Raw genomic sequence first — 26,788 nt, 5'->3', positions numbered from 1 at the left:
AATCAATATGTCCATGCAAAAAGACCTGGAACTGCATTAAATGGTAATGAATCAAATATGAAGATACCACGGCCATTTTCTAAAGCAGCATTGCATGTGTTTTTAATGGAGAAAACAATCCCAGATTTCATTGCAAACACTGTCAAAAAATCATCCGAAATGAATCAAGAGAAATGCTTTTTATAAATGCAATTCATTCAGTATTGGAAAATATTGATTAAAAATTCTAGTCTTATTAAATAACAGAATATTTCACCCATTATTTGTGTGCTGTGCGTTTTCTATAGTGGTTCACTGATATACAGTACTGTTCAAAAGTTTGAGGTCAGTACGATTTTTTAATGTTTTTGAAAGAAGTCTCTTTCGCTCATCAAAGCTGCATTTATTATTATTATTATTGATCAAAAAACAGCAAAAACAATAAAAATGTGAAATACTGTATTATATCATTTATTCCTGTGATCAAAGCTGAATTTTCAGCATCATTACTCCAGTCTTCAGTGTCGCATGATCCTTCAGAAATCATTCTAATATGATGATTTGATGCTCAAGAAACATTTCTGATTATTATCAATGTTGAAAACAGTTGTGCTGCCTTATATTTTAGTAATATATTTTTCTTGATACATTTTATTCATCATTATTTGAACAGTATTTTGTAACATTATAAATGTCTTTACTGTCACTGTTGATGAATTTAATGCATCCTTGCTGAATAAAAGTATTAATTTCTTTCAAAAAAACAAAATCTTACTAACCCCAAACTTTTGAATGATATTGTAAGATATTCAATGACCAATGCCAATAAAGATATCTGGTGGCCAGTATAATGTCAATGAAAGCAAATGGACAGACCTCAAAATAGCCAAATTTTAGCCAACTAACTGGTCTATTGATCACTATTTTTATGCATTTTGCTTAGCTAATAATACAATAAGTAACACACATTCACTTGTATGGCTCCATTTCAGTTAGGATGCCACCTTGGAAAACAAGAAGTCAAGAAGGAAATCTGGGCTGGATTTCCCGAAACCTTCTTAACTCTACGCTTTACCTTAACATTAATACGTGTTTCCCGAAACGTTCTTAGTTAAGTATAACTTCTGCAAATCATACTTTCATAAGGTTGGTCTGGACCAATCTTAACTATACCTTATCACTAGGGGTGTGACGAGATCTCGTGTCACGAGATCTCGCGAGACTAAAGTGTGACGAGATTTCTCGTTGAGGCGAAAAGTAGTCTCGTGATGTTGTTGCCATGACAGAGTGTTAGGATGATTAGGAAAGAATATGCCACCGCTACGTTTACATTACGCCTCCACTGTCCTTTTGCTTTGTGTTTAAATAAAAAAACATTTAATTAAGTTGGATAACGGTTGCCGGCTCTCCATATTTAAAGAGTTACGCGCGATCGCTTAAAGTGAAAGTAAACGCGCGCGCGCGCGCATTCAAACGCGATTTCAATACCCCGCATTTTGAAAGCGGCTCCTTGATGAATGCAAACATCTCTCAATATGAAAGCTATTTTAGGCTGGGCAGCGTAGTTGTAACCATCTCTTAGCTCTGTATCAAAGAAAAATTTGGTCTTATTTGCACTTTGAATATTGAGAGAGTGCGATTATGGTTTCAACTTGTAAAGTGTTACCATAAAAATGAATAACAGTTTTCTCTTAATCTTATTAAGCACAAACAGTAAGGTTTCATTTGTTAACATTAGTTAATGCACTGTGAACTATCATGAACTAACAATGAATGACTATTTTTATTAACTAACATAAACAAAGATTAATAAATACTGTAGCAAATATATTGCTCATTGTTAGTTGATGTTGGTTAATATGTTAATGTTAATAAATGAGACCTTATTGTAAAGTGTTACCATTTTTATTTATACTGTTTTTATTTCTATGATCAGTTTGTGGAAAGGAGTTCAGTTATGAGGTCAAAAGTTATAGAAGCTCATAAATCATGTACAGTAAGATCTGAAGAGACTGAAATCATACAGAAGAGAAGTCAGTCAGTTGAGTTTGTGGCAAAACCTTTTACAGTACTTGAGTATTGTTGTCTTTTACTGCATATGATAATTCATACTCAGAAAGTAGAACTGAATGACATTCATTATAAGATGATTAGTTAAAACATTTCAAATACACCTGCAGAATATTTTTTCTAGTCATGTATTTCGCCATTGAGGATTTCTTAAAAATAGTGTGTAAAAATCTTGTCTCGTCTCGTCTCGTGAACTCAATCTCGAGTCTCGTCTCGTCTCGTGAAATACCCGTCTCGTCACACCCCTACTTATCACTGTTGACAGTCAATACGAATATAATTCTGAAGTTGTAATACACCCAGTGTTCGATTAGGATTATGGCAAAGAATAAAATGCAAAGATTCACTGCTAAATTCAAATGTGCTTTAGCGCTGATCCAGAGACACACGCTCATCGCTTGTCATGTATCACAACAATTCACTGTTTTTAACCTCATCAGGTTTATTTTAGGTTTCAGACATTTAAATACACATTTGAATTAAAGGATTAGTTCACTTTTAAATAAACTTTTTCTGATAATTTACTCACCCCCATGTCACCCAAGATGTCCATGTCTTTCTTTCTTCAGTCGAAAAGAAATTAAAGTTTTTGATGAAAACATTCCAGGATTATTCTCATTTTAGTAGACTTCAATGGGCACCAAACAGTTGAAGGTCATAATTAGTTTCACTGCAGCTTCAAGTTGTTCAACATGATCCCAGATGAGAGATAAGGGTCTTATCTAGTGAAACCATCGATCATTTTCTGAAAAAAATTGAAAATGATATAAGTTTTAACCAGAAATGCTCATCTTGAACTAGTTCTCTTCTTCTTCTCCTCTATTTGAATTCCAGCAGTGTAGACGCTGCTAAGCGTATTACTGCCCTCCACAGGTCAAAGTTTGAACTAATTTGTATATGCAATATGCTAGTTCAATAGTATATAACAATTAGTTCAAACTTTGACCTGTGGAGGGCAGTAATACGCTTAGCAGCGTCTACACTGCTGGAATTCTAATAGAGGAGAAGAAGAAGAGAGCTAGTTCAAGATGAGCATTTAAGGTTAAAACTTATATAATTTTAAATTTTTTTTCAGAAAATGAGCCATGGTTTAACTAGATAAGACCCTTAATTCTCATCTGGGATCATGTTGAACAATTTGAAGCTGCAGTGAAACTAATTATGACCTTCAATCGTTTGGTGCCCATTGAAGTCTACTATAAGGAGAATAATCCTGGAATGTTTTCATCAAAAACTTTAATTTCTTTTCGACTGAAGAAAGAAAGACATGGACATCTTGGATGACATGGGGGTGAGTAAATTACCAGGAAAAAGTTTATTTAAAAGTGAACTAATCCTTTTAGTAGGCTACTGCATAAAAAAGACATTTTTAGTTTGTTAAAATCAAATTCCATACACTGATGTCTACGTAAGCTGCAACAATAACCCTTTCAATTATGTAATTTTGACAAAGTGTTTTATTCATATCAGATACACACTGTGTATTAAAGTTTACTCTATTCTTCTCTCAGTTTACCGCCACATACTTTTATGTATTTCGGGGAAGATTTCGTAAATCTGACAGCTCTGAATTGTTGTGCAAACTCATCGCGCGACAAAACACATTCACTTTCACATATTTTGCAATCGGAATATATCATAAAATTCATGATATAGTCAACAAGTTTGTGAATATTTTGAATAAATAATGAAAAAAACGATATAAACGCAATACCTACATGTCTGTCCGCTGCATGACGCGTCTCCAAGGAATTAAGAACTTAGAACTTTAGAAATTAAAACTTTGTTCTAAATAACGGTCGCCTTAAACTCACACTGATGGAGGCTCCGCGCCCCCAGAATATAGATAAATTACAATATAGATTTAGTTTGCAATTTGGATTACTTTTATAACATCCCATGAGTCCTGATAAATGCAATTTCTACTTCTGACGTGCTTCTTTTTATAAAGAACACTGATTTCTCACATAATGCAGTGAAGCAGCCCCTGTATAGAGTGAATTATCGATTCTCGAGCCATCGATATCAACCAATTCAGCACCGCCGCCATGGACAGCACCTGGTAACGTCACACTTGAGAAGATATACCTTAAGCAACCTCCTAAGGGATAGTTCAGGGAACACGTCTAGAAATGGTATATCTTCAGTTAAGGTCTACCTTTAGAGTCTTCATAGCGCGCTAAGAGACAACGTTATGGGGAAATCCAGCCAGACTCCTTGGGCCTCATTTATAAAATGTTGCATAGAAACCGTCCTACATTTGATCTTACGATCATTTCTCAAACACGCATACGTGTAATTTTGAGAACGAACGTTTGCACAAAAAACATGCATACACCTCTCTTCCAGATTTGAAATGTATACATCAGAAATGACCTTGAAATTGTGCGCACCTGAATGGCTTCAGATCTCCACTCTGTAAACGCTGCCTAATTAATGTCATTAGCATGTAAAAGATAACCAGCCATCGTCCAAATCCTTTATTTGAGAACGGTGAGTGACAAGATTTGCTTAGATTTCCAAATACCTGCAGTAATCCGACTCTCTGCCTCAAGAAAAAGTGCGTACGTCTGCTTAGAACCTGACGTAGCGCTAGTCACTTTTCCACGTCAAAGACCATTTTAATAAATATGAACGTTTTAGCGTACGCACACTCTAAGATCATATCTGTGTGTCTCTTCAACTGAGACTCATATCTGAGTGATGTGCCGTGTTTTTGCAGTCTGTACTCTGTGAGGAGCTGTCCAATCAGCACCACAACACTCACTACTGCAGGAGACTGGGATCTACATATTACATTACCTGCAGATCATAGGTAATGATGTGATTGATTACAGCAATAAGTGTTTCTGTACCGTCATCTACCAATTGGACCATTTTTATGTCTCTTTAAGGCTGTAGGGTTTAATTTTAGCGCCACTAATATACATACCCAAGCACTACCCCTTCCACCAGTTGTTCAGATTAGAAGGTATTCCTGCTCCAAACTTATATACACGTGAACACACTACTTGCACTAGAATAGTAAATTGTATCGGCATAGAATAGTGCACAAATTGAGATGGCCCTTTAGAGTCTTCCAGCTTGCCGTGTTTCTCCTCAGAACGCTTGAGTTTCGCAGAAATCTGATTTTTGGTTTGGACCGGTGTCGCTGCTACACTGCGGTGGTGTATGTCAGATGGCTCATGTTACTGTTGGTGTCTGTGAGATGCCATTATAGGTGTATTTATTAGTGTCGGAGTGTGTTTATGTGTGCATGTGGGTTTTGTGCAGGAATTGTGGGAATTTTCCAGGAAAGAGTGTGACTTCTTCAGTATGTGCTAAGCTCATTATGAGAACTGTGTAATAAACAGAAACATCAAGCTGTGTGTCTGAACCAAGTCTGTATCTGTCAAACACTCGACACAGAAAATATCTGAATATCACTGACATAAACCAGTGTTATTTTATATATTTATATTTTAATTGAACTTAGTTTTGTTATTTGTTTTATTTTATTGATTTTATTTTTTTATTAGTTAATAAAATAAAAATTGTTAATAAAGTTAGTAGCTGCCTTTAAAAATAATTTTATATAGCTTTAATTTATTTGAATTTAGTACTTCAACTTCAACTTATTTTATTCCAGTTTTTCATCTAAATATATTTTAGTTTACTTAAGCTTTATTTTGATAGTTTTAGTTAACAATAACAACATAAATATTGAAGAGGAAAAACACAGTAGCTCAGACACTTACGAAATTGCGTAAAAAATGATTTTCATGATTTGTTATCACAACATTTTTTTTTATTTGTCAAATCAACTTAGATAATTAAACGTGGCTCAGATAACATAATATTTTGAGTTTCTGTTGATTAAATCAATCGCCTTCATTGTATTAACTCAAATTTTTAATTTCAGTGAACTCAAAATTTTAAGGCAACCAGGTAACTTACTTTTTTAAGTTAATAATGGTTTTTAGGACATGGTACCATGGTAATACCATAGTTTTGGACATGTAGACAATGTGTTCACAATATATTCACAGTGATTTTGCAGAAGACATAAGTAGAATAAATAGATATAAAACAGCAATAGATTGTGTGCTTTTTATTTGCTCGTGAGATTTCCTAAAGAGCTTGTCATTAGTTGACTAGTTGGATTATATAGATAGGTTTATTTTAAGACATTGTGTTAAGAGCATTGATAATTATTATTTAAAATAAGATTCATAATAGTTTTTTTCATGGGTTTACATTACATTTCACCAAGCACTATACACAAGTCACAGGTGTATTCAGTGTGCTAAAACCTTCGCTGAAGATGTCATGAAAAACAAGTACTGTGTTTGTGAATTTCAGAAAAGAAAAGAAGCTTGTTATATTTGCAACATTACAAAGATTAAGTCTCTAAATGCGTCCTCTTTATAGCATCGCCGCTACAGCCATTAGAGTAATGATTTTGTAACACGTTCGCTGTCTTCCACAGTAAATTCCAAGACAATTACTGTCAGACTTCAAATTGCTGCTGTAAACAGTGTTTACAGCTTAGCCTGCTGTTTGTGATGGCTAAGATAGTTTGTGCAGTTAAATGTTCTGTATTATTTAGCATGTGTTGATTTATCCACCCATTAGCCAATGGAACTGCATTTAGCGTCCATACATTTCTTAAAAAATGTGTCTGATCACTGTCAGGTGGACATGACAGCCTAATTATACAGTGTTTTCTTAAGGCTAATTGGTCAGCTGGCTGTGCAGACAACATCACGACCAGCTGATCTTGAAAACGTGTATTTTTGCATATCCCTAGTACCACCGCAGGACATGAACAGCTGCTGTGTGCGTGATAGGTCAGAGCGTGCTGTGCCAGTCAGTGTGAGTCTCTGTCAAACTCTATAATGCACATCTCTTTTGTTTTCGCTCTTGCATTTAGATTTCTTATCCATGAAAAGACAAGGCAGAGTGGATTTAAATTACTTATGCAAGCCTCTAGACTGTGACTAAGGATATCTGCAGTCCTGCGGCACGACCTCGAGATCTGCGGGACCTGATGCAACAGAATTTTGAGACAAGTTTTGAATCGCTGAGTGCAGAAGGTGTGCACGGGAAGTGGGAGAAACAAACAACTCGTGGGCTTCCGAAAAATATAATTATCTAACAATAACAGCACGCACAAATCTGTAGATCTGAAGCATTGTGTGTGGAAATTAGAAAACAAATAGTTTATAGACACCGGGGCTGAAAAATCTGCATAGATCTCATCCTACAGGCTTTTGCTTGTGGAAACGGGACAAAACATAGAAGTTTCGGTTAGGAGAGGGAAAAATGATAAAATATAACATATTTTTGGTGGGAATGGACAGGAGCAGGACAAAATCTTCCAAGAGCAGGCTGGAGCGAAATTAAAAAACCCATCCCATGCAGACCTCTAGTGTGTTCACACTCGCCAGGTTTGGTTTGATTAAATAGAACTCTGGTGCGATTGCTCTGTTAATGTTTTTCATTTAAATAAGTGTGAACGCTATTTCTGGTTCAACTGAAATATGAATGCAACACGGACCAAGATATGTAAACGAACCAAAAAACAGGACATGACTGTATGTCATAAGATGTGACTCTTAAAAAGACAGAATGCTCAAGCATACCTGTTTTTAATCAAAATAGTTTAGTACAGGTGTCGGAAACACCGTCTCCTTGCAGTAGATCTTTGTTTGTGTACAAGGGAGGAAATCCTAGCACTGTTTCGACTCCTTTACACATTTTATAAGCTCTTCACGAGTTCTCAGATTGTAAAAATACCATCATATATGTATGCACATACAAGGAGCGCAATTAGCCCTGCATACAGCATTGTTTTGGATGTTCGGTAAGTTCCGTTGCAAAATATAAGTCATTAAAGAACTACAAAAATGGTCCCATTTTGAACTTTTTTCATTACAACTACAAAGTTGCCCAACTCTCTTTGATTATTTGCTGATGTTCTGTTGAAAAAGAAGTGAAAGTGATGTGACATGTAGCCAAAGTATGGTTATCACATACTCAGAATTTGTGCTCTGCATTTCACCTATCCAAGGGAGCGATTGGGGGTTCAGTGCCTTGCTCAAGGGCACCTCATTTGTGGGTAATGAGAGTGGAAGAGCGCTGTTAATTCACTTCCCCTACCTACATACTAAAACTCGAACCCGAATCCTTCGGGTTATAAGTCCAACTCGCTAATTATTAAACCACAGCTTCCCCCTAACTGCTTATGAGAAACAGTCCAAAAGTAGAACAAAACTCTATTTTCTGAAGCTGCACCACACAAACTGTTTGTTTCAAAACGCTCTATGTCCACACTAGCGTTTTCAAGTGTTTCCTTGAAAAACACTTCCACACTGCAACGTCAGAAAACATTTAAATCATTTTACTGCACATGCATGAAATGTAATAAAAGCTCCCTGAGATGATACATGATACCGAGTGTACGACAATACATAAACATTTCTCACGCTATTCCTCCGGCACGATCATTTTAATAGCAAAATATCCCACCACTTACTGGTGCGTTCATGTCGCACACAATCGCCATTCATTGTATGGTCTAAAATAGAGCTGCACGATAAATTGCAATTAATATGAAATTGCGATTTGGCTTAGTGTGATTATGAAATCGCAAAGGCTGTGATTATTTTTTATGCGGATGTCAAATATCTTTCCAAACATGAGAAGCATTTATGAACCTCTTGTCCTACAAAAGATAACATTTAATAACATTATTTTACTCCAAACTCATCATGCTGAGTGTTTGAAAACATCCTTCTGTGAGATGATGTGGCTTCTTACACAGAACAGGCACATATACACAGGCACACAACAGACAACATATACTATTTCATAGTATTCTATACAGTGATAAAGGCTATGTCGATTAGCATTGGAGTATAAATATACTTTATTATCATGAAAATACCCGAGAAGGCTTGAAGAACTCAGATAAATCAAAGCGTTTCAATATTCTGTTTATTCAGCTACAGCGATAGTATGATGCCCATTGAGATTTCCTGGAATGATGTGCGTTATCCAACCTGGTCTCATAGGAAAGACGTACCTGTGGGAACGTTTTCGCGAGTCGCCAAAATACGTACCAATGCGTACATATCACTGCAGTTTCCAACAGAAATGAACACTAGAGGCAGTAAAACAGCAAGCGCTTTTAATCGTTTTCATTCACAGTTACGATTACGGGGTCAGATTATGGATTAATAAAGACTCGTTTTCACGTCTCCTTGCACAATATTATGTTATGACTTCAAAACGCTTTTTACCAAAGTGCACGAATATAGTGTAACCGAATATATTTTGGACTTTGAATCGCTTAACCAGCTCCATATGGTTCACTTTTCTGACATAACAAGCTTGCTCTGTAGCTCAGCTGATACGGAGTTGTACTTAAGACGAGGAAGCCTTGGGTACGAATCCTGTGAAAGGCGAGTCACGGTAAAAGAGCTCAAAGAGAGATCTAAAGAAGTTAAAATGGCACAATTACGGATGCTTTTATGTCACATTTGCTTTTGTTAACACTGTCGGGTAGGTTTAGGTGTAGTGTTGGTGGGACGTTATTTTAAAACGCAATGGAGTGCAAATTTCAAATCAGAACTGCGGTGATTTGTATAAAAACCAACGTCATAAAAACGTACTATATTCACGTTTATCTGTTCCGGCAAAAAAAAATAAAAATATGCTTTTAGCGTCACTCAGTGGACATTTCACATTGAAACTGCAGTGATATGTACGTATTGGTATTTTGATAGGTATTCGTATTATGTACATATTCGTATTTTGCGACTCACGAAAACATTCCCACAGGTACATTTTTCTAATGAGACTGGGTTGTCGTTATCGTACATCTGCGGGGGCATATTTGGAGTTTCTGCGCAAGAGCGCCCTCTGGCTTTCAGCATTTGGATGGAGCAGCATTTACTATTGATTACAGAGCCGTGCTTCACTGACAAACTGTTTATAAAAAAATCACAGCCTTTGTCAAACCGTGTGCGGTTTAATTTCAATAAATTGTGCAGCCCTAGTCTAAAGCACATTTGCCCTTGTGTTTTGCAGCAGGACAGCAAGTAAATTTTTATCATCTTTGCAGGAATGTAATATGAAGATTGTATGAAGTAACATTTATCTTTAGCATAAGGCCATGTGTCCACCAAAGCTGTGTGGCAGCACAGTGTTTTTCAGTTGAGACGCTTTGCATCCTATGATATGGAATACCCACGGAAGTGTTACCTCATTTCACAGCTAGTTTGTTTCTGTATTGTTTTTATATGAAAATGTCAATACAATGCAAAGTATTTGCTCTGGCTTTTGTTTGAAATTACTTTGTTTTATTATGCTTGTTGTTGTCGTCTATTATCGTTGTACAAGCAGGAAACATTCTTTAACTCTTAAGTTGAACATTCTTTAACTCTCGGCAACTGTTAGGGAATGCTGAGCGCTCGATGCTCAGTGTGAAATAGACGCTCAGCGCCTAGTCAGGCTGCTGGCGTTTTAAAAACGTGACACTCCCATTGAAAACGATTGGAAAAATATGCTAGTCTCAGGGGGGAAAAAATGTTTTGGTGGACACATGGCCTAAAAGTGAACATGAATAGCACATAGCAGGCACATGCCGATATAATCATAGATATTGGTACAACATGTCACGACTTAACATGTGTAATCGTTTTCAAGTACCTCTGTTTTCACAGTCCACACTACACTCTTAAAAATAAATGTTCTTTATTGGCATCGATGGTTCCATGAAGAATCCGTTCCACGAAAGGTTCTTTATCGTGGAAAATGGTTCTTTAGATTTTTACATTGTTCTTCTCACTAAGAAAAAAAATGGTTCTTTTAACAGTGGCGGATCTAGGATTTTTTAAAAGCAGGGGCCACAGTGGAGCCACGCTTTACAGAGAGGGGCCAAGTTTAATGTTCAAGTCTTAAATTAATTGAGTTTTGCATATACATTTGACTTCTTTCCTTTGCTGCTGGCTCTAGCACTTTGTTCATTGACTGTTTTTGAAAGCCCTAAGCACTTTCTGAATTTCTGGATTTAGAAACTAAATCTACAATATTACAATATCTGCAATAAAACAAACCTATAATAACAGCTTAAATATTTCAATATTTTATTTTTTCTTAAGTAAGAATAATGCACATACTAAAATATAAAACAACATTAGAAGAAAAAAAAAGCTTCTGTGAAAATTTGTTGTGTTTGGGTTCCAACTATAAAATAAAATAAAATAATAAAATGTAGTATGTTGTTCTGACCATGTTATATTTCATATCTGGGGATAACTCTAACTAAACCTTTTTTTTTTTTTTTTTTTTTTTAGACCACGCCATGTGATTTTATTCATTTTATTGACGTAGATCAGCGATCATGAGTGACAGGGCAGGAGCACTTCAGGGGCTGGATCCGCCAGTGACTTTTAAGGTTTCTTTGGGGAGCCAAAAATGGTTCTTCTATGGAATAATTGCAAAAAAAAAAAAAAACATTTTGCAACCTTTATTTTGGAGAGCGAAAAGAGGGTCTTCAAATGTAACCACTTGGGAGAGTGTCTTCAAAAAGCTTCATTTCTGCAGGACAAAAACGGTGTCTCAATGTGGATGGAACGTAAAGAAAAAGATGAATTTTCAAATGTATACTAATTAATGTAGATGTAGTCTTAGAAGGCAGCTGCCTATGTAGGCAGTAGACAGCAAGGCAGGAACAAAGCCGTAGTATATGGGCATTAACAGATTAGCCACTGATCGAGACTTAATTGTGGCTGACGGGAGGGCAACAGGTCTTCATAATCTCCCACCCCAAAGACCAGAAGACACCCCAGCGAACGACACAAACCCACCTCACCTGACCTCCGCTCGCCAGAGGGGACAGTCGCAGCTAACCAAACAATCGCGTACGTCTGAGAAAACCAGAGCCAGCGAGGGAGGGAGAGGAAAGGCTGCGATGAGCATGCTCAGTAACGCTCTCGGCTCAGCGACTGCAGCTTTTAACTGCAGCGGGGGATGAGGGAGAGAAAGAGACAGAGCACACGAGTGAGCCTACACACACACATGCACTTCAGCTTCACCACACCGTGCACAGAGTTTATTTCCGCACAGGTTTGGTGACCGCGAGAGGATCGGTCCCGCTGCTTTATATGGGACCGTCTGGAAGGTTGGACGTCCCGTTAGTATTAGAGTTAGTTCAGGTGAGTACGTAGACCATCATCTCTCTGAATGGGACGGTACAGCGGGACACGCTCTCTCCTCAGCGGCTGCTCATCAGCATCATGCAGCCTCGCCGGCCGCAGCCACCTGACGCCGTACCCAACACGCTCTCAGCACCGCACCAATGAGAGGCTTCAAACTCGCCTGGTAAGCCCGATTTCGTGAAAACTAGAGTGTTTTTCTAACTGAGGAACATCGGAGATGCTTTGTGCCTTGGTGCGTCTGGACCTGATATTTTGTAAAGTCTCCTCGCGTCTCTCTGTGGCTGCCGTCACGTGTCGTGGCATGCAGCCAACTGCAGTGCCGCCCTCCTTTTTTATATTCTTCCGCTGCTCCTCCAAACTCCACTCCCTTTCCTTTTTTCCCCATCTTTTGTTCTTTTATGCACCTGTGCCCCTGTTCCTAAACTCCCTCTCTGCGTCTGTCTCTTCCCCCCCTCCCCTCCCGTCCTGTGCATGTGTTTGTGAATGCGACTCAGTCATGTGCTGGATATTTTTAGCCACAAATCACAGCGTGAAGCGCTGAGGAGAAACGAGCGGCAACGTGCAGCCAGCTTCCTCTCGCATTGCTGGCTGTCCTTTTCCCAGTTTTCCTCTCTTTTGCTCATTCCCTTTTGTTTTGTTTTTTCCCCCCCTCTTTGTCCCATGAGAAAAGATATTACATTATCAGATTCTGATACTGAATGGAGAACAAATTGAGGCAAAACATCAGATTTTTATTCTGAGAAAAACATTGCATTACAATTTCATCACAAACAGACTCTTTCAAGTCCAGATCGCCTGTCGTAAAACACCTTATTTGATTACATTTTGGATTTAATCAGATTTAATCAGATCAAACTGAGAAAAAATTGGCAAAAACATCAGAGTTTTTCAGAAAAACAACTTAGTCTCATTCATCTCAACTGTTTCTCACGCTGTTTACCAAAATCTGCAATCAGAAGTCGCATATCGCAATATCATCTCCGAAATTCATTGGATTTAATATGCTACAGTAGAAACCACTGTAAAATGCAGTTATTTGTGACCTACAGTTAAACTTATGACAAATGTTGTTTCCTTGGTGTCTTTTTCAGATATTAGTAGTATTATTAGTATTATTTCTTAAAAAAACACCTTATGAGAAATCTAATAATAATAATTTAATGATCTTCTATGGGTTATATTTGTTAGATTTATTATTTAAAAAAAAAAAAAAAACATTAAATGCACTAATATTTTTTATTATTAATGTATTAAAATATTTAAGAATAATAATAATCTAAATGTATATTAATTAATAAAATATGCATCCTAAATGATAAATGTAACTGTGTACTTTGTCTAATAAATGTATAAAATTGTTTATGAAATTGAATTGTATAATAACAAGCTTATTTTATTAACAAAATATGAGTTAATACATTTTACAAGCCCAAAACACACTTTGTCCATAATAAAATCACTGTAACTGACGGCCCTTCGTGGCTTTGAACTATAATATCATTCATTTTACAGCTCAATACTCTTACTCAGCAGTTGTCTCATTCTGTGTCTCTTATGGGATTTTGAGAAAACATTTGAGACAAGCTCCCTAAAAACTCCCATCACTTCTCCTGATCTATGAACGCTCAACCTCTGAGCAGTAAAACACTCACTTCCCTAAACTCTGTCATTGCTTCAAGCTTGATTTGCACAGTTGCAGGGTTAGCTTGATTAAGATCCGTCCAGCGGGTTAGAAGTGTGTCAGGTGTGTGACGGTGTGCTTTTTATACAAGTCCTCTGAGGCTGTCAGATTTAACCGGAGCATCTGCATGTGCAGCTCGTTCACACAGGAACGGGAAAGCAGATCTTAAGCTAATGTATTGGAAAACTTTAAAATGGCCATTTGTATAAGTAGAGTATCTTCATTGTTTTCTCTGGCACGTCTGGATCTCCTTCTAATCGATAACGACTGAGAACTTTATCAGATTCCGCTCTGTCCGAAGATACCTTGCTCTTTCGGAAACAACACAGACTTGTGATTCCAAAAACCCAGCAGTAGGTTCTGACCGAAGCAGCGTGATTAATCTCTTTCTCTCTTGTTCTCTCTCTCTCTGTCACCTGCACTGGAAGACTTTTTTTATCACTCTGATTTCCCTAGGGATGCTCTTGCTCTCTTCCCTATTCTTCCTGTCTAAATGACAGCTCAGTCATGCTCTTAAATAGGGCAGCACACCATGGAGTTAGGATCTATTCTGATACAAACACAGCTCAGTGTGCTCTATCATTATTTTAGACTGATTGACAGGATTCTTAAACACTAATTAACTAAACGCACAGCCATGATCTTAAACCATACTTTAGTTCTCTATGATATTGTGTCATTGTTGAAGTGGATGAAGAGATTCTTCAACCATTGGCTATTAGTAAAGAAGATAGATAACACTTTATATTCACTTTAACAACTATAAACTAGTCATAAAGTTATTTAGTCTATTTGAAGCCTTGTTATGTGCAACCTTGTAATCCATGCTGGCATAATTTTATTTTTTTTAATCATTTAATATTAACTCTTTCCCCACCACTGACAGATTTTTTTCTGGCAATCCGTGTTTTCACTCTTATACGGTCGCATCTTCTGAAAGAGTACAGAATCTCCGGATCAAAACACAGGCAAAAAAGAAGCAGAAACAAGTGACAGAAGCGTTGCTTATGTACATTTGACAAAAATGCGATTTTCTCAGCTTTTTGTTCAAAATGTTGATTTTTTTTTTTTTATGTTTCATGAAGCTAGAATAAAATTTTTGCTGTTATTTGTTTAAAAGCAGAGGCATTTGAAGCATGTTCAGATATTCAGATTTGTGAAAATGATCGAAAATGCTGGTGGTGGCTAGCTACTTTTTTTTTAAAGGGGTACCTATTATGCCCCTTTATATAAGATGTAATTCAAGTCCCAAATGTTTCCAGAATGTGTCTGTGAGGTTTCCGCTTAAAATACCTCACAGATTGTTTGATATACCATGTTGTAACGACCCATTTCTGAGTGTAAGCAAAAACATTCTCTTTTCATGCATGTATCTTTAAATGCAAATGAGCTGCTGCTCCCCGCCCCCTTTCCATGATCACACCTTCTGCCTGCATCGGATACTATGCCAGATACTAGGGGTGTAAATCGGACAGTTCATCGCGATTCGATACAATATCTATTCTCATAGCCAGCGATTCGATATTTTCCGATACCTCAAAAAGTTCTGTGATACGATTATGATACAATTCGATCAATATTTCGATATTTTGAGCCTATTTTACACAACCAGTTAAATTTTTATTAACTCACAACTGCAACCAAAATATATAACAAACATTTATTTCAAAATTTCACATCCTGAACCCTGATTGGGACATCCACAAATAAAAAAATTACACAGTAATCTAATGACAGCTTATGACATGACAACAGTCAAGAAAGTATTTTAGTTCTGTGCTAAAATGTGTAATGTCAAAAAACTGATAAACAAGGAATACATACACACACACACACACACACACACACACACACACACACACACACACACACATAATTAAAAGACATTTCTTTTAAATGTATAGCTCAGGTTTTTAATGAAGCAACAACATATTATAGGTAGGACAAAACAAGACAGGCTATTAATATTCTTTCATTGTGCAAATGTATTATAAAGGCTCTAATGCAGAGCGGCACAAAGCACTTGCGTGCATCCCGTGTGCAGAATGATGTGTTTGAAGCAACACAGAGTCACAGTACGCGGCGCTCCTATGCAGCAGTTTATTGACCATATTCTTTCAGTGACAGTTCCATCAACTGTCCTGATCGTCTTTCACAAGTTCTGAAAGGTAGTTTAAATGAGAATGCATGCGTTGGCGATAATGCATAGACTGATATTGTGTGAAAATGTGGAGAGTGTTAAAACAAAGGTGCCTTTATAATTAGCCCACAGGTATCGATTTTTTTACGCATTGCATCGATGCATCGGATTGTTAGACATTAGATCGATGTATTGTTACACCCATACCAAATACTAACAAGACATCTGCTTGCTTTTGATTATCATCTATATCATGATCACGGACAGTGCAGTTCTTCATCATGAAAGTTTATTTGCACGCGTTTTAAAGCTATATCAGTTTAAACTTATCATTTTCTGAGCGCACAGAAAGTCAGACAGCACATCTCGTGAGTAATAAACTAACTTCTCTTTCACAATATATTGTGCTTAAACTGTCAAAGGTTAAGTCAAAAAGACTGTTCACATAAGTTCAGTAACAGGTGGAAAACAGCCTCTGTTCATTATACTAGAGTGCTGTACAGAACATATCTATAGTATTGATTGGAAAGCATCTCTTCACTGTGAAAAAGAAGTGTGCACTTGTAGTGTACTTAAAAGTATATATTTAAAATACTGTACCTGCAGATAATATAATATAAATAAAATAAAAGGACACTTAAGTGTACTTAAAAGCCCCCCTTTAAGTGGGGGTATAATGCTATTTCATGCATTCTGACTTATTTACACTGTTAAAGAGTTGGATTACTCTTTAACAGTGTAAAGTTCACATAAACAGTGGTTATGTCTGTGAACGTAAACAGCAGGAACAGAAATCGCATGTGTTTATTAGATCTGTGGCACATTCCCTTCAAAACCAAAACTAATCCACTGCGTCTTCAGTGGCTCAGATGTTGGGAGTAAATGAAGACTGTTATGTTCACTCTTACACCCAACAACAAAATACCTCAATTCCCTTCACTGGAAGTTTGATTGACAGGCGATTTAACCAATCATAATGCTGAATCCGAAAACAAAGCAGTCGGGGGAGTTAGTAGATTAACGTTGGTGGGCTTAAACTTGAAAAATGATGTGTACTGGTGTCTTTCTGTGGTTGAGATGTGGTTCATTCATGTTTATTTGATGATATAAATTAACTAGTAAGAACAGATGATCGGTTCATGAGCCACTTGATCTGAGGCGCTACAGCGATCTGTCACAACACATTAAAGAGCCACAAAATGGTATTTATTGTTTAAATTTCTTTAAAAAATACAAAATTTGAGACTGTTTCATATCATAAGTAACCTGCTCTGTCTTGCCTGTCGACGCGTTGTCAGTGTCCTCTTTGCTCCGCAATGTATTTTTCACTGTGTGAGAACATGATGTGTGGCGTGAGAGCGGCATGGCTTTTCGGACATAGCAACAGTAACTAAAGGAGGCGGGTCTTTGTGAATGGTCAGTTGCTCAAAAGCAGACATTCTTGTCGCTACAGCTGCTCCAGTGTCGAGACAATGGCGGACTGTGTACAACTCACTCAGGGCGGAGTCTATGCTAATAGGGCAGAGTCCGTCAGCAGTAATGGGTGTGGCCTAAGCAATATGACGTCACATTGCTCAGAAAATGAAAACAGCTTGTTCTATGAGACTGTTGAGGTTGTATGGGGATTAAAAAAAAAGGAGTGGATGGATTTTTATGTATCCATGTATAAGTGAATTTTACATAATAGGTCCCCTTTTGCTGGCCGGGAAAAAGTTAATTAATGTTAATACTCTTTGTTTATTTCATTGTTTTTTTATGTTGTTGTTTGTTTGTTTAGTGCTAGAAAATAACAAAATTGCATGTCCCAAATGTTAACAGGGTTGCAAACATAAACTAAAATGAATATCAAATGAAAACAACCTATATAATATTTACAGCTGTGAATGCCATTATATAAAACCTTGCCATACATTTGTCTTAAAATGATAATGTTGACAGATCTGTTCAATGGGCCTTCACAAGATTAAAAACCTAATGCACTGAAACAATAAATATGGTAAATATTTGAAGAAGAAATGCACCAAAACTGGCCTAGATTCAATTTGTATTTATTTTGCCTCCTTTCCCTTCCATTCTGTTCTGAACTTTGAACCATTGCGTGCTTGTGTTGTTTTTTTGTGTATTAATGTGGCAGGAAATGCTCTAACGCTTCCTAATCTTCCACCACGGGACGTGTTAGATCACACAAGCCTTCTAGAGCACTAATGAGGTCACTGTGTTGTTTACAGCATTGTCATGTGATCAATCAGGAATCAGTCCCTATTATCAATAGCTGCAGTGATGCAGAACAAGACCTGGCATTGCTGCTTACTCATTCACCTCCTTTCTTTCATATGTTCTTTAACTCCTCTCCTCCTTTGGTCATTGTTTTGTTTACGCCGTCTCTCCTGAGTGAGCGTTACACAAAAGCATTAGAGTGTTTATTCATAGGGTTCAGAAGTTTAAACATGTCATGCTTCTCTTTGTGCCCTAATTGGTCATTATTTTTATTATTTTTCCATGTTTCATGTACCAAACAATAAAAAGAACATTTTATATTGGGTTGCAAAATATTATTAATATAACTAAAATATATTTGAAATTGTTCACCTTCTGTTCATGTTCTTATATGATGAGTCATGGTTTCCATTGACTATTTATTACTCACTCTTATGCAAAAAAAGACATTCATCTGCAGAGATTATTGAGCTTTTTTTATGAAAGAAGCCTGCATCATATTTATAGTTTTACCTAATATCATCACAAAGCTTTTGTCAAATGCAGGACTGCTAAACCTGTCAGGAGCATTTTCAGATTTCGCCTGTGTTGTGTAACTCACTGCTGGTCACATGGTTTGCCATAATTAAAAATGATAAACCCTCGTGAAAAACAAGTACGCTTCAACATAATTAAGAGTAAAAAGAGTAATTATTACGGAAATAATATACTACCTAAGTGTGAACAGAATGTAATGTAATTGGACGCTTACTTAAATGTTATTTACAATTAAATAAAAATGTATTATAGTTTAAATTTATATGAAATGAAATTAGTTGTGACTGTGCTTTATTGACCCAATTAAGTAGGACTTCAGTACATCTTTATATGTAATTTCATAATTACCTGTATTGTCTTTAAAATATATTTTCATGTAATTTCTGTTCAAACTTGTATATCATGTATTTAAATATATTTGTAATTGCACATCTGTACATTGTAAAAACTATTAATTTCAAATGTAATATCTACAGGTGTGACGAGAACTCGTGCCATGAGATCTCGTGAGATTTATATGTGACGAAAAGCTGGTGAAAAGCTGTCTCACAATATTGCTATGATGGAGTGTGAGGGTGAAATTAGGATAGAATATGCCACTGCTACATTTACATAATGCCTCCACTGTCATTTTGCATTTTATAGAAAATAAAAACCATTTAATTCATTTGGATAATGGTCGCTTCAGTCCCATCCAACTCATTCAACATGAGCTGCAACACTGTACTAACGAGATGACTGACAAGACCATGGCGGAGGATCCGTTGCATGAAAGAGGCTAATCACCATCTGACAAATGTCTGATCTTGAAGAATACGCGCTCAGCACCGCCGCTCAGGGTACACGCAATCACAAAATCGAAAGCGAAAGTAAAACGCGAGTGCACATTCAAACTCGATTTCAATACTCCGCATTTTTAAAGTGGCTCCCTGATGCATACAAATACCTCCCAATATAAAGATATCTGAGATGTGTCGTTGTGACCGTCTCTGAGCTCTGTATCATGCTTGAAGAAAAAGTTGATCTCTATTTGCACTTTGAATATTGAGAGAGTACTTTGATTATGGTTGCACTTCGGACTAAGAGAAAACTTAAAATTCTGACTCATTTTTATTCATTTTTATTTATATTGTTTTTATTTCTATGATCAATTTGCAAAAAGGAATTCAGTTAGGAGGTCAAAAGTTCTCATTTGAAATCATACAGGAGAGAAGCCAGTCAGTTGAGTCAAGTGCTTGATTAGTGTTGGTCTTTTACTGCATATGATAATTCATACTCAGAAAGTAGAACTGAAATGACATTTATTACAAGATATTTAGTTAAACATTTCAAATGCACCTGCAGACTATTTTTTCTAGTCATGTATTTCGTCATTGAGGATTTCTTAAAATATTGTGTAAAAAATGTCTTGTTCTCGTGAACTCAATCTCGTGTCTCATCTCGTGAGCTGACTGTCTTGTCACACCCCTAGTAATATCCAATAACACACTATATAATCAAGCAATTTACATGTGCTTTTGTATGTTAGTCAACACATCAAAATGAATGTACTTCTTTAAAGGATGATATTAAAACATAATGATTCAAAATGCACTTTAAAATAAAACTTTTATTTTGGCAGTATTACAAAGTGCACTTTTCAAAAGTGTACTTACATGTGTTAAGAAACAGTCATGTACACTCGTTAAAGGGGGGGTATCACACACAGTTTCTGCCAATCTCATGTTAATCTTAAGTACCTATAGAGTAGTAATGCATCCTTCATATCGCTGAAAAGTCTTTAGTTTTATCATATTTATAAAAGATACATACGCTGTACCGAGTCTTTCTGAAAACAGCCAAGCTCCTGGAGGCGTGCCGTGTGAGTGGAGCTAAAGAGTGACGAGCATGCGCAGCTTTTGCTTAGAGATCGGCTGCAAGCTATCAATGGTCAGCTAAACAAATATATTTAAACACACACAATACACCATCGCGTTATCCATGGATAACTTTTGACTCACTATAATGAATATAGCGTATAGTCAATGATGAATAATGAATTTATGAATTCACTACGTTCGTATTGTTTACATTATATGCGCTTAGGTGCCTATTGCCAACAAAACAGACATTTGAAGCAGTTTTACTCACCACCTGCGGTTCTGTTGTGACCACTCCATCTTTCAGTTTCAAACGATCTGTAAATCCAGCGTGGAACTGGGCCTTGTTTATGAAACCATAAGCGCCGATCCTGAGGGCTCAAGCAGCCACGGAAAAACACAAGATATTCTCCATTTATTTTAACCAATAAAAACACGATTGCAACTACAGTGGCATGAAAAAGTATGTGAACCCCTTGCAGAATCTGTGAAAATGAGAATTATTTTAATAAAATAAGAGGGATAATAAAAAATGCATGTTATTTTTTGTTTAGTACTGTCCTGAGTAAGATATTTTACATAAAAGATGTTTGCATTTAGTTCACAAGACAAAACAATAGCTGAATTTGTTAAAATAACCCCATTCATAAGTATGTGAACCATTGATTCTCAATACTGTGTGTGGTTACCTGATGATCCACGATTGTTTTTTTGTTTTGTGATGATTGTTCATGAGTCTCTTGTTTGTCCTGAGCAGTTAAACTGAGCTCTGTTCTTCAGAAAAATCCTCCAGGTCCTGCAGATTCATCAGTTTTCGAGCATTTTTGCATATTTGAACCCTTTCCAGCAGTGGCTGTATGATTTTGAGATCCATCTTTTCACACTGAGGACAACTGAGAGACTCAAACACAACTATTAAAAAAGGTTCAAACATTCACTGATGCTCCAGAAGGAAACACGACGCATTAAGAGTCGGGGTGTGAAAACTTTTGAATTCAAATACCAAGGTAAATTGTACTTAATTGTTCTGCCGGGAAACATGCAAGTATCTTCTGTTGGTTCCGAAGGGCAGTACTGAATGAAAAACAATGATATTTAAACAAAACAAGAAAAAATTTGACATCTTCATCCCGTTCAAAAGTTTTCACCCCCCGACTCTTAATGCATCGTGTTTCCTTCTGGAGCATCAGTGAATGTTTGAACCTTTTTTAATAGTTGTGTTTGAGTCCCTCAGTTGTCCTCAGTGTGAAAACACAGATCTCAAAATCATACAGCCACTGCTGGAAAGGGTTAAAATATGCAAAAATGCTTGAAAACTGATGAATCTGCAGGAGCTGGAGGATTTTTCTGAAGAACAGAGCTCAGTTTAACTGCTCAGGACAAACAAGAGACTCATGAACAATCATCACAAAACATAAAAACAGTCGTGGATCATCAGGTAACCACACACAGTATTGAGAATCAATGGTTCACGTACTTATGAATGGGGTTATTTTAATAAATTCAGCTATTGTTTTGTCTTGTGAACTAAATGCAAACATCTTTTATGTAAAATATCTTACTCAGGACAGTACTAAACAAAAAATAACATGCATTTTTTATTATCCCTCTTATTTTATTAAAATAATTCTCATTTTCACAGATTCTGCAAGGGGTTCACATACTTTTTCATGCCACTGTATCAGTTTCTATGGTTATTTTAATAACAAATGTCAAGAGCGCATCAATGTAATGCATGAGCACAAAACTCTCAGCTCCGCTGAACACTGGGTTCTTTGGGAAGCAAGGTTATCTTTCCCTCACAACCAAAAACACACTTCTTTGGTGACATTGTTGACTTTATGAAGTCCTGTGATCTGTGCAGTGGTGCTGACGACTTCCGTAAAGCCGAACACGCATTGATGGGCGAGCTCTTGCTCTCTCTCTGGTCGACGTGTGTACGCGCCCTTCCGGGAGAAGTGCCTGCACAAGGAATTCCGCCCCCGTTTACGTCACTCAGGCCCATACTCGGGGAAAAAAAAAACAAAGTTTGTGAGGAGTATTTTTGGCACAGAAATACATCCAACTTGTGTTTTGAAACTTTGGCCAAGTTTAGCATGATAATCCAACTCTTTAACAGTGTAAATAAGTCAGAATGCATGAAATGGCATTATACCCCCACTTAAAGGGGGGCTTTTAAGTACACTTAAGTGTCCTTTTATTTTATTTATATTATATTATCTGCAGGTACAGTATTTTAAATATATACTTTTAAGTACACTACAAGTGCACACTTCTTTTTCACAGTGAAGAGATGCTTTCCAATCAATACTATAGATATGTTCTGTACAGCACTCTAGTATAATGAACAGAGGCTGTTTTCCACCTGTTACTGAACTAGTTTCCTGTTGTACTGGTAACTGAACCCAGCTGACCAGCTCCAATGAGCTAAAATGGCTCCAAGTTGTCACAAAGATAGATTTAGTTTCCTCTGTGCCATTCATTTGGCTGTTTGATTGAATTGAATGGCATTGTGTGACATCATCAGTGCTGAGTTTGCTCCAGCCAATGAGATTGCATGGTGTTGCCAATGGAGGCCACTTTTCTTGGCATTGCTGAAGTATCCATTGTATCCCATGGGAGTGATCTTGCTCATAAATGGCAGTAGCTCAAGGCTTCTGAACCGTCCCGTACATGTCCCTGTTTGGACATATGGACACACACGTTGACTTCTCAGAACCGCACTGATTCTCAGAGATGTTAGAGAAAGGGCAGGTAATTAAAATGATGTGGGTTGACCGCCATGGTTTGATCTTTCTAGCCACTTGGCCATTGCTCCCACTGACATGATACTATTACTTCATTTCATTTTTAGGTTACCATTTTTTTCAGTGTACACACACACTATTGTTCAAAAGATTTTTAAAGAGATTTTTAAAGTCTCACATGCTCAGCAAGACTGCATATTTGATCAAAAATACAGGAAAAACAGTAATATTGTAAAATGTTATTACAATTTAAAATAATAGTTTTCTATTTGAATATATTTTAAAATGTAATTTTTTCCTGTGATCAAAGCTGAATTTTCAGCATCATTACTCCAGTCTTCAGTGATCCTTCAGAAATCATTCTAATATGATGATTTGCTGCTCAAGAAACTTTCCTTATTATTATCAATGTTGAAAACAGTACATATGTATGAAGTCAGCGAGATTTTGGAGCCAGTAAGATTTGAGTTCATCCCTTAATATTTTATATGAGGCTTTTCTCCAGCGAGTGTGATGTTTCAGAAGAGTGCCCCCTGTGGGAGGGTCCATTTATGCCGGTCTGAGCTCACAATCATTGCTGTGTGTGTTTGTGTAGGGCTGTGCATCCACGTGTGGGCTTCTTGTGTTTGTGTTAGAGGTTGTTGGTGTTTGTGTCACACCTCATCAAGCTAAGTCTAGCATTGAGCCTGTATGTGAACGTCTGCCGCTGTCACCATGGATATGGCTCTTCTATGATAACAGCCGTCACCGGGAACTTCCGACCCAGCCGGGTCCTGCCAAGGCCGGGTTGCCATGACAACGCTGTAAACAGAACAAAGGCAGCTGGCAACAGAACAGTGTCTCCATGCTTCAGATTCAACACTTTCAAACACACACGCACCTTTACAGTTTTGTGTAAAAACTGTAGAATTTTCATGTTTACTCTCTTTTTCTGCAACGCTCCAGTGTTGCTTACTTGCAGTGTTGCATATTGGAAAAGAGGCTGAATGCTTTTTTTTAAATTAAGTGAATGGGAAAACCTGCCTTTAGTGTGTCTGTAGCAATTAATTTATTGCCATTAATTTATTGCCACATGAGGCAATCAGTTTCAGGAATAATAAATCACTATTGATGTTCTGTTGAGTTCAGATAAATTTGACACCCTTGTGGTTTTAGAGAGAGATATGAGAATCCCTTCACTGGTTCTGTTGGGTCTGTTTATTTTTGCTCATCATACGTGATTATAATTTATATTTGCCTATCCTAATATGTGAAATAATAATAATAATAATAATAGTTATTATTATTATTATTATTACATTACCAATTGCTTTTCTTGAAAAGAATAATTAGTATTGGTATTTGAAAAAAAACAAAAAAAAAACAATTGTAGTGCAACCAACATGCAGGAAGCCATTTTGTTATCATGTGACATCAATGATGCAAATAAATAAATAAACATTTTTATGAAATAGCATGTTTATTCAGGTCCACATGTCAAGTGGTAAAACCCTTCACCCCTGACAAAAAAATAACTCATAATACTCAATAAATAATGATATCTATGGAAGCTTGTTTCCGCCACTGAATAAAAAAATAAGGTATAATTTTGACTTTTTATCTCGGAATTCTGAGGGTTTGTTTTTTTTCTCAGAATTGTGTGATATTAATTCACAATTGTTATAAAATCAGAATTGTGAGATATAAACTCACAATTGTGTGTTATAAAGTCAAAATTGTGATATAAACTCGCAATTATGTGTTAGAAAGTCAGAATTGTGAAATTTAAACTTGCAATTAAAGTTAGAATTGTGAGATATAAACTCACAATTGTGTTGTAAAGTCAGAATTGTGAAATTTAAACTTGCAATTAAAGTTAGAATTGTGAGACAAACTCGCAATTGTGTTATAAAGTCAGAATTGTGAAATTTAAACTTGCAATTAAAGTTAGAATTGTGAGACAAACTCGCAATTGTGTTATAAAGTCAGAATTGTAAAATTTAAACTTGCAATTAGTTAGAATTGTGAGATATAAACTCGCAATTGTGTTATAAAGTCAGAATTGTGAAATTTAAACTTGCAATTAAAGTTAGAATTGTGAGACAAACTCGCAATTGTGTTATAAAGTCAGAATTGTGAAATTTAAACTTGCAATTAAAGTTAGAATTGTGAGGTATAAACTTGCAATTGTGTTATAAAGTCAGAATTGTGAAATTTAAACTTGCAATTAAAGTTAGAATTGTGAGACAAACTCGCAATTGTGTTATAAAGTCAGAATTGTGAAATTTAAACTTGCAATTAAAGTTAGAATTGTGAGACAAACTCGCAATTGTGTTATAAAGTCAGAATTGTGAAATTTAAACTTGCAATTAGTTAGAATTGTGAGATATAAACTCGCAATTGTGTTATAAAGTCAGAATTGTGAAATTTAAACTTGCAATTAAAGTTAGAATTGTGAGATATAAACTTGCAATTGTGTTATAAAGTCAGAATTGTGAAATTTAAACTTGCAATTAAAGTTAGAATTGTGAGGTATAAACTTGCAATTGTGTTATAAAGTCAGAATTGTGAATTTTAAACTTGCAATTAAAGTCAGAATTGTGAGATAAACTCGCAATTGTGTTATAAAGTTAGAATTGTGAAATTTAAACTTGCAATTAAAGTTAGAATTGTGAGACAAACTCGCAATTGTGTTATAAAGTCAGAATTGTGAAATTTAAACTTGCAATTAAAGTTAGAATTGTGAGATATAAACTTGCAATTGTGTTATAAAGTCAGAATTGTGAAATTTAAACTTGCAATTAAAGTTAGAATTGTGAGACATAAACACGCAATTGTGTTATAAAGTCAGAATTGTGAAATTTAAACTTGCAATTAAAGTTAGAATTGTGAGGTATAAACTTGCAATTGTGTTATAAAGTCAGAATTGTGAATTTTAAACTTGCAATTAAAGTCAGAATTGTATGATATAAACTCGCAATTGTGTTATAAAGTCAGAATTGTGAAATTTAAACTTGCAATTAAAGTTAGAATTGTGAGACAAACTCGCAATTGTGTTATAAAGTCAGAATTGTGAAATTTAAACTTGCAATTAAAGTTAGAATTGTGAGACAAACTCGCAATTGTGTTATAAAGTCAGAATTGTAAAATTTAAACTTGCAATTAGTTAGAATTGTGAGATATAAACTCGCAATTGTGTTATAAAGTCAGAATTGTGAAATTTAAACTTGCAATTAAAGTTAGAATTGTGAGACAAACTCGCAATTGTGTTATAAAGTCAGAATTGTGAAATTTAAACTTGCAATTAAAGTTAGAATTGTGAGGTATAAACTTGCAATTGTGTTATAAAGTCAGAATTGTGAAATTTAAACTTG

At 36.1% G+C, this 26,788-nt stretch overlaps 1 protein-coding gene across 14 annotated transcripts in view; it reads left to right on the top strand.

Annotated features, from left to right (window-relative positions):
* Positions 1 to 26,788, top strand: part of gramd1bb (GRAM domain containing 1Bb) — a 180,758-nt gene that overhangs the window by 104,774 nt on the left and 49,196 nt on the right. Inside the window, exon 1 of one of the 14 annotated variants that reach the window (XM_048167841.1) lies at positions 11,419 to 12,417. The exons of 12 other annotated variants lie outside the window; for them this stretch is intronic. Coding sequence is in view for 1 of the 2 variants with exons in the window: in XM_048167842.1 (XP_048023799.1) it covers positions 12,395 to 12,417 (23 nt within the window). In the remaining variant the exon portion in view is untranslated. Of the gene's footprint in view, positions 1 to 11,418; positions 12,418 to 26,788 lie in introns of those variants that run through there. One more of the 14 variants, XM_048167842.1, reaches the window with a different exon arrangement.

The sequence above is a fragment of the Megalobrama amblycephala genome, linkage group LG19, assembly GCF_018812025.1.
Source record: "Megalobrama amblycephala isolate DHTTF-2021 linkage group LG19, ASM1881202v1, whole genome shotgun sequence".
Classification (NCBI taxonomy): domain Eukaryota; kingdom Metazoa; phylum Chordata; class Actinopteri; order Cypriniformes; family Xenocyprididae; genus Megalobrama; species Megalobrama amblycephala.
Note: the sequence above shows the minus strand (reverse complement) of the source record. Positions and strands in the feature narration are given on the sequence as shown.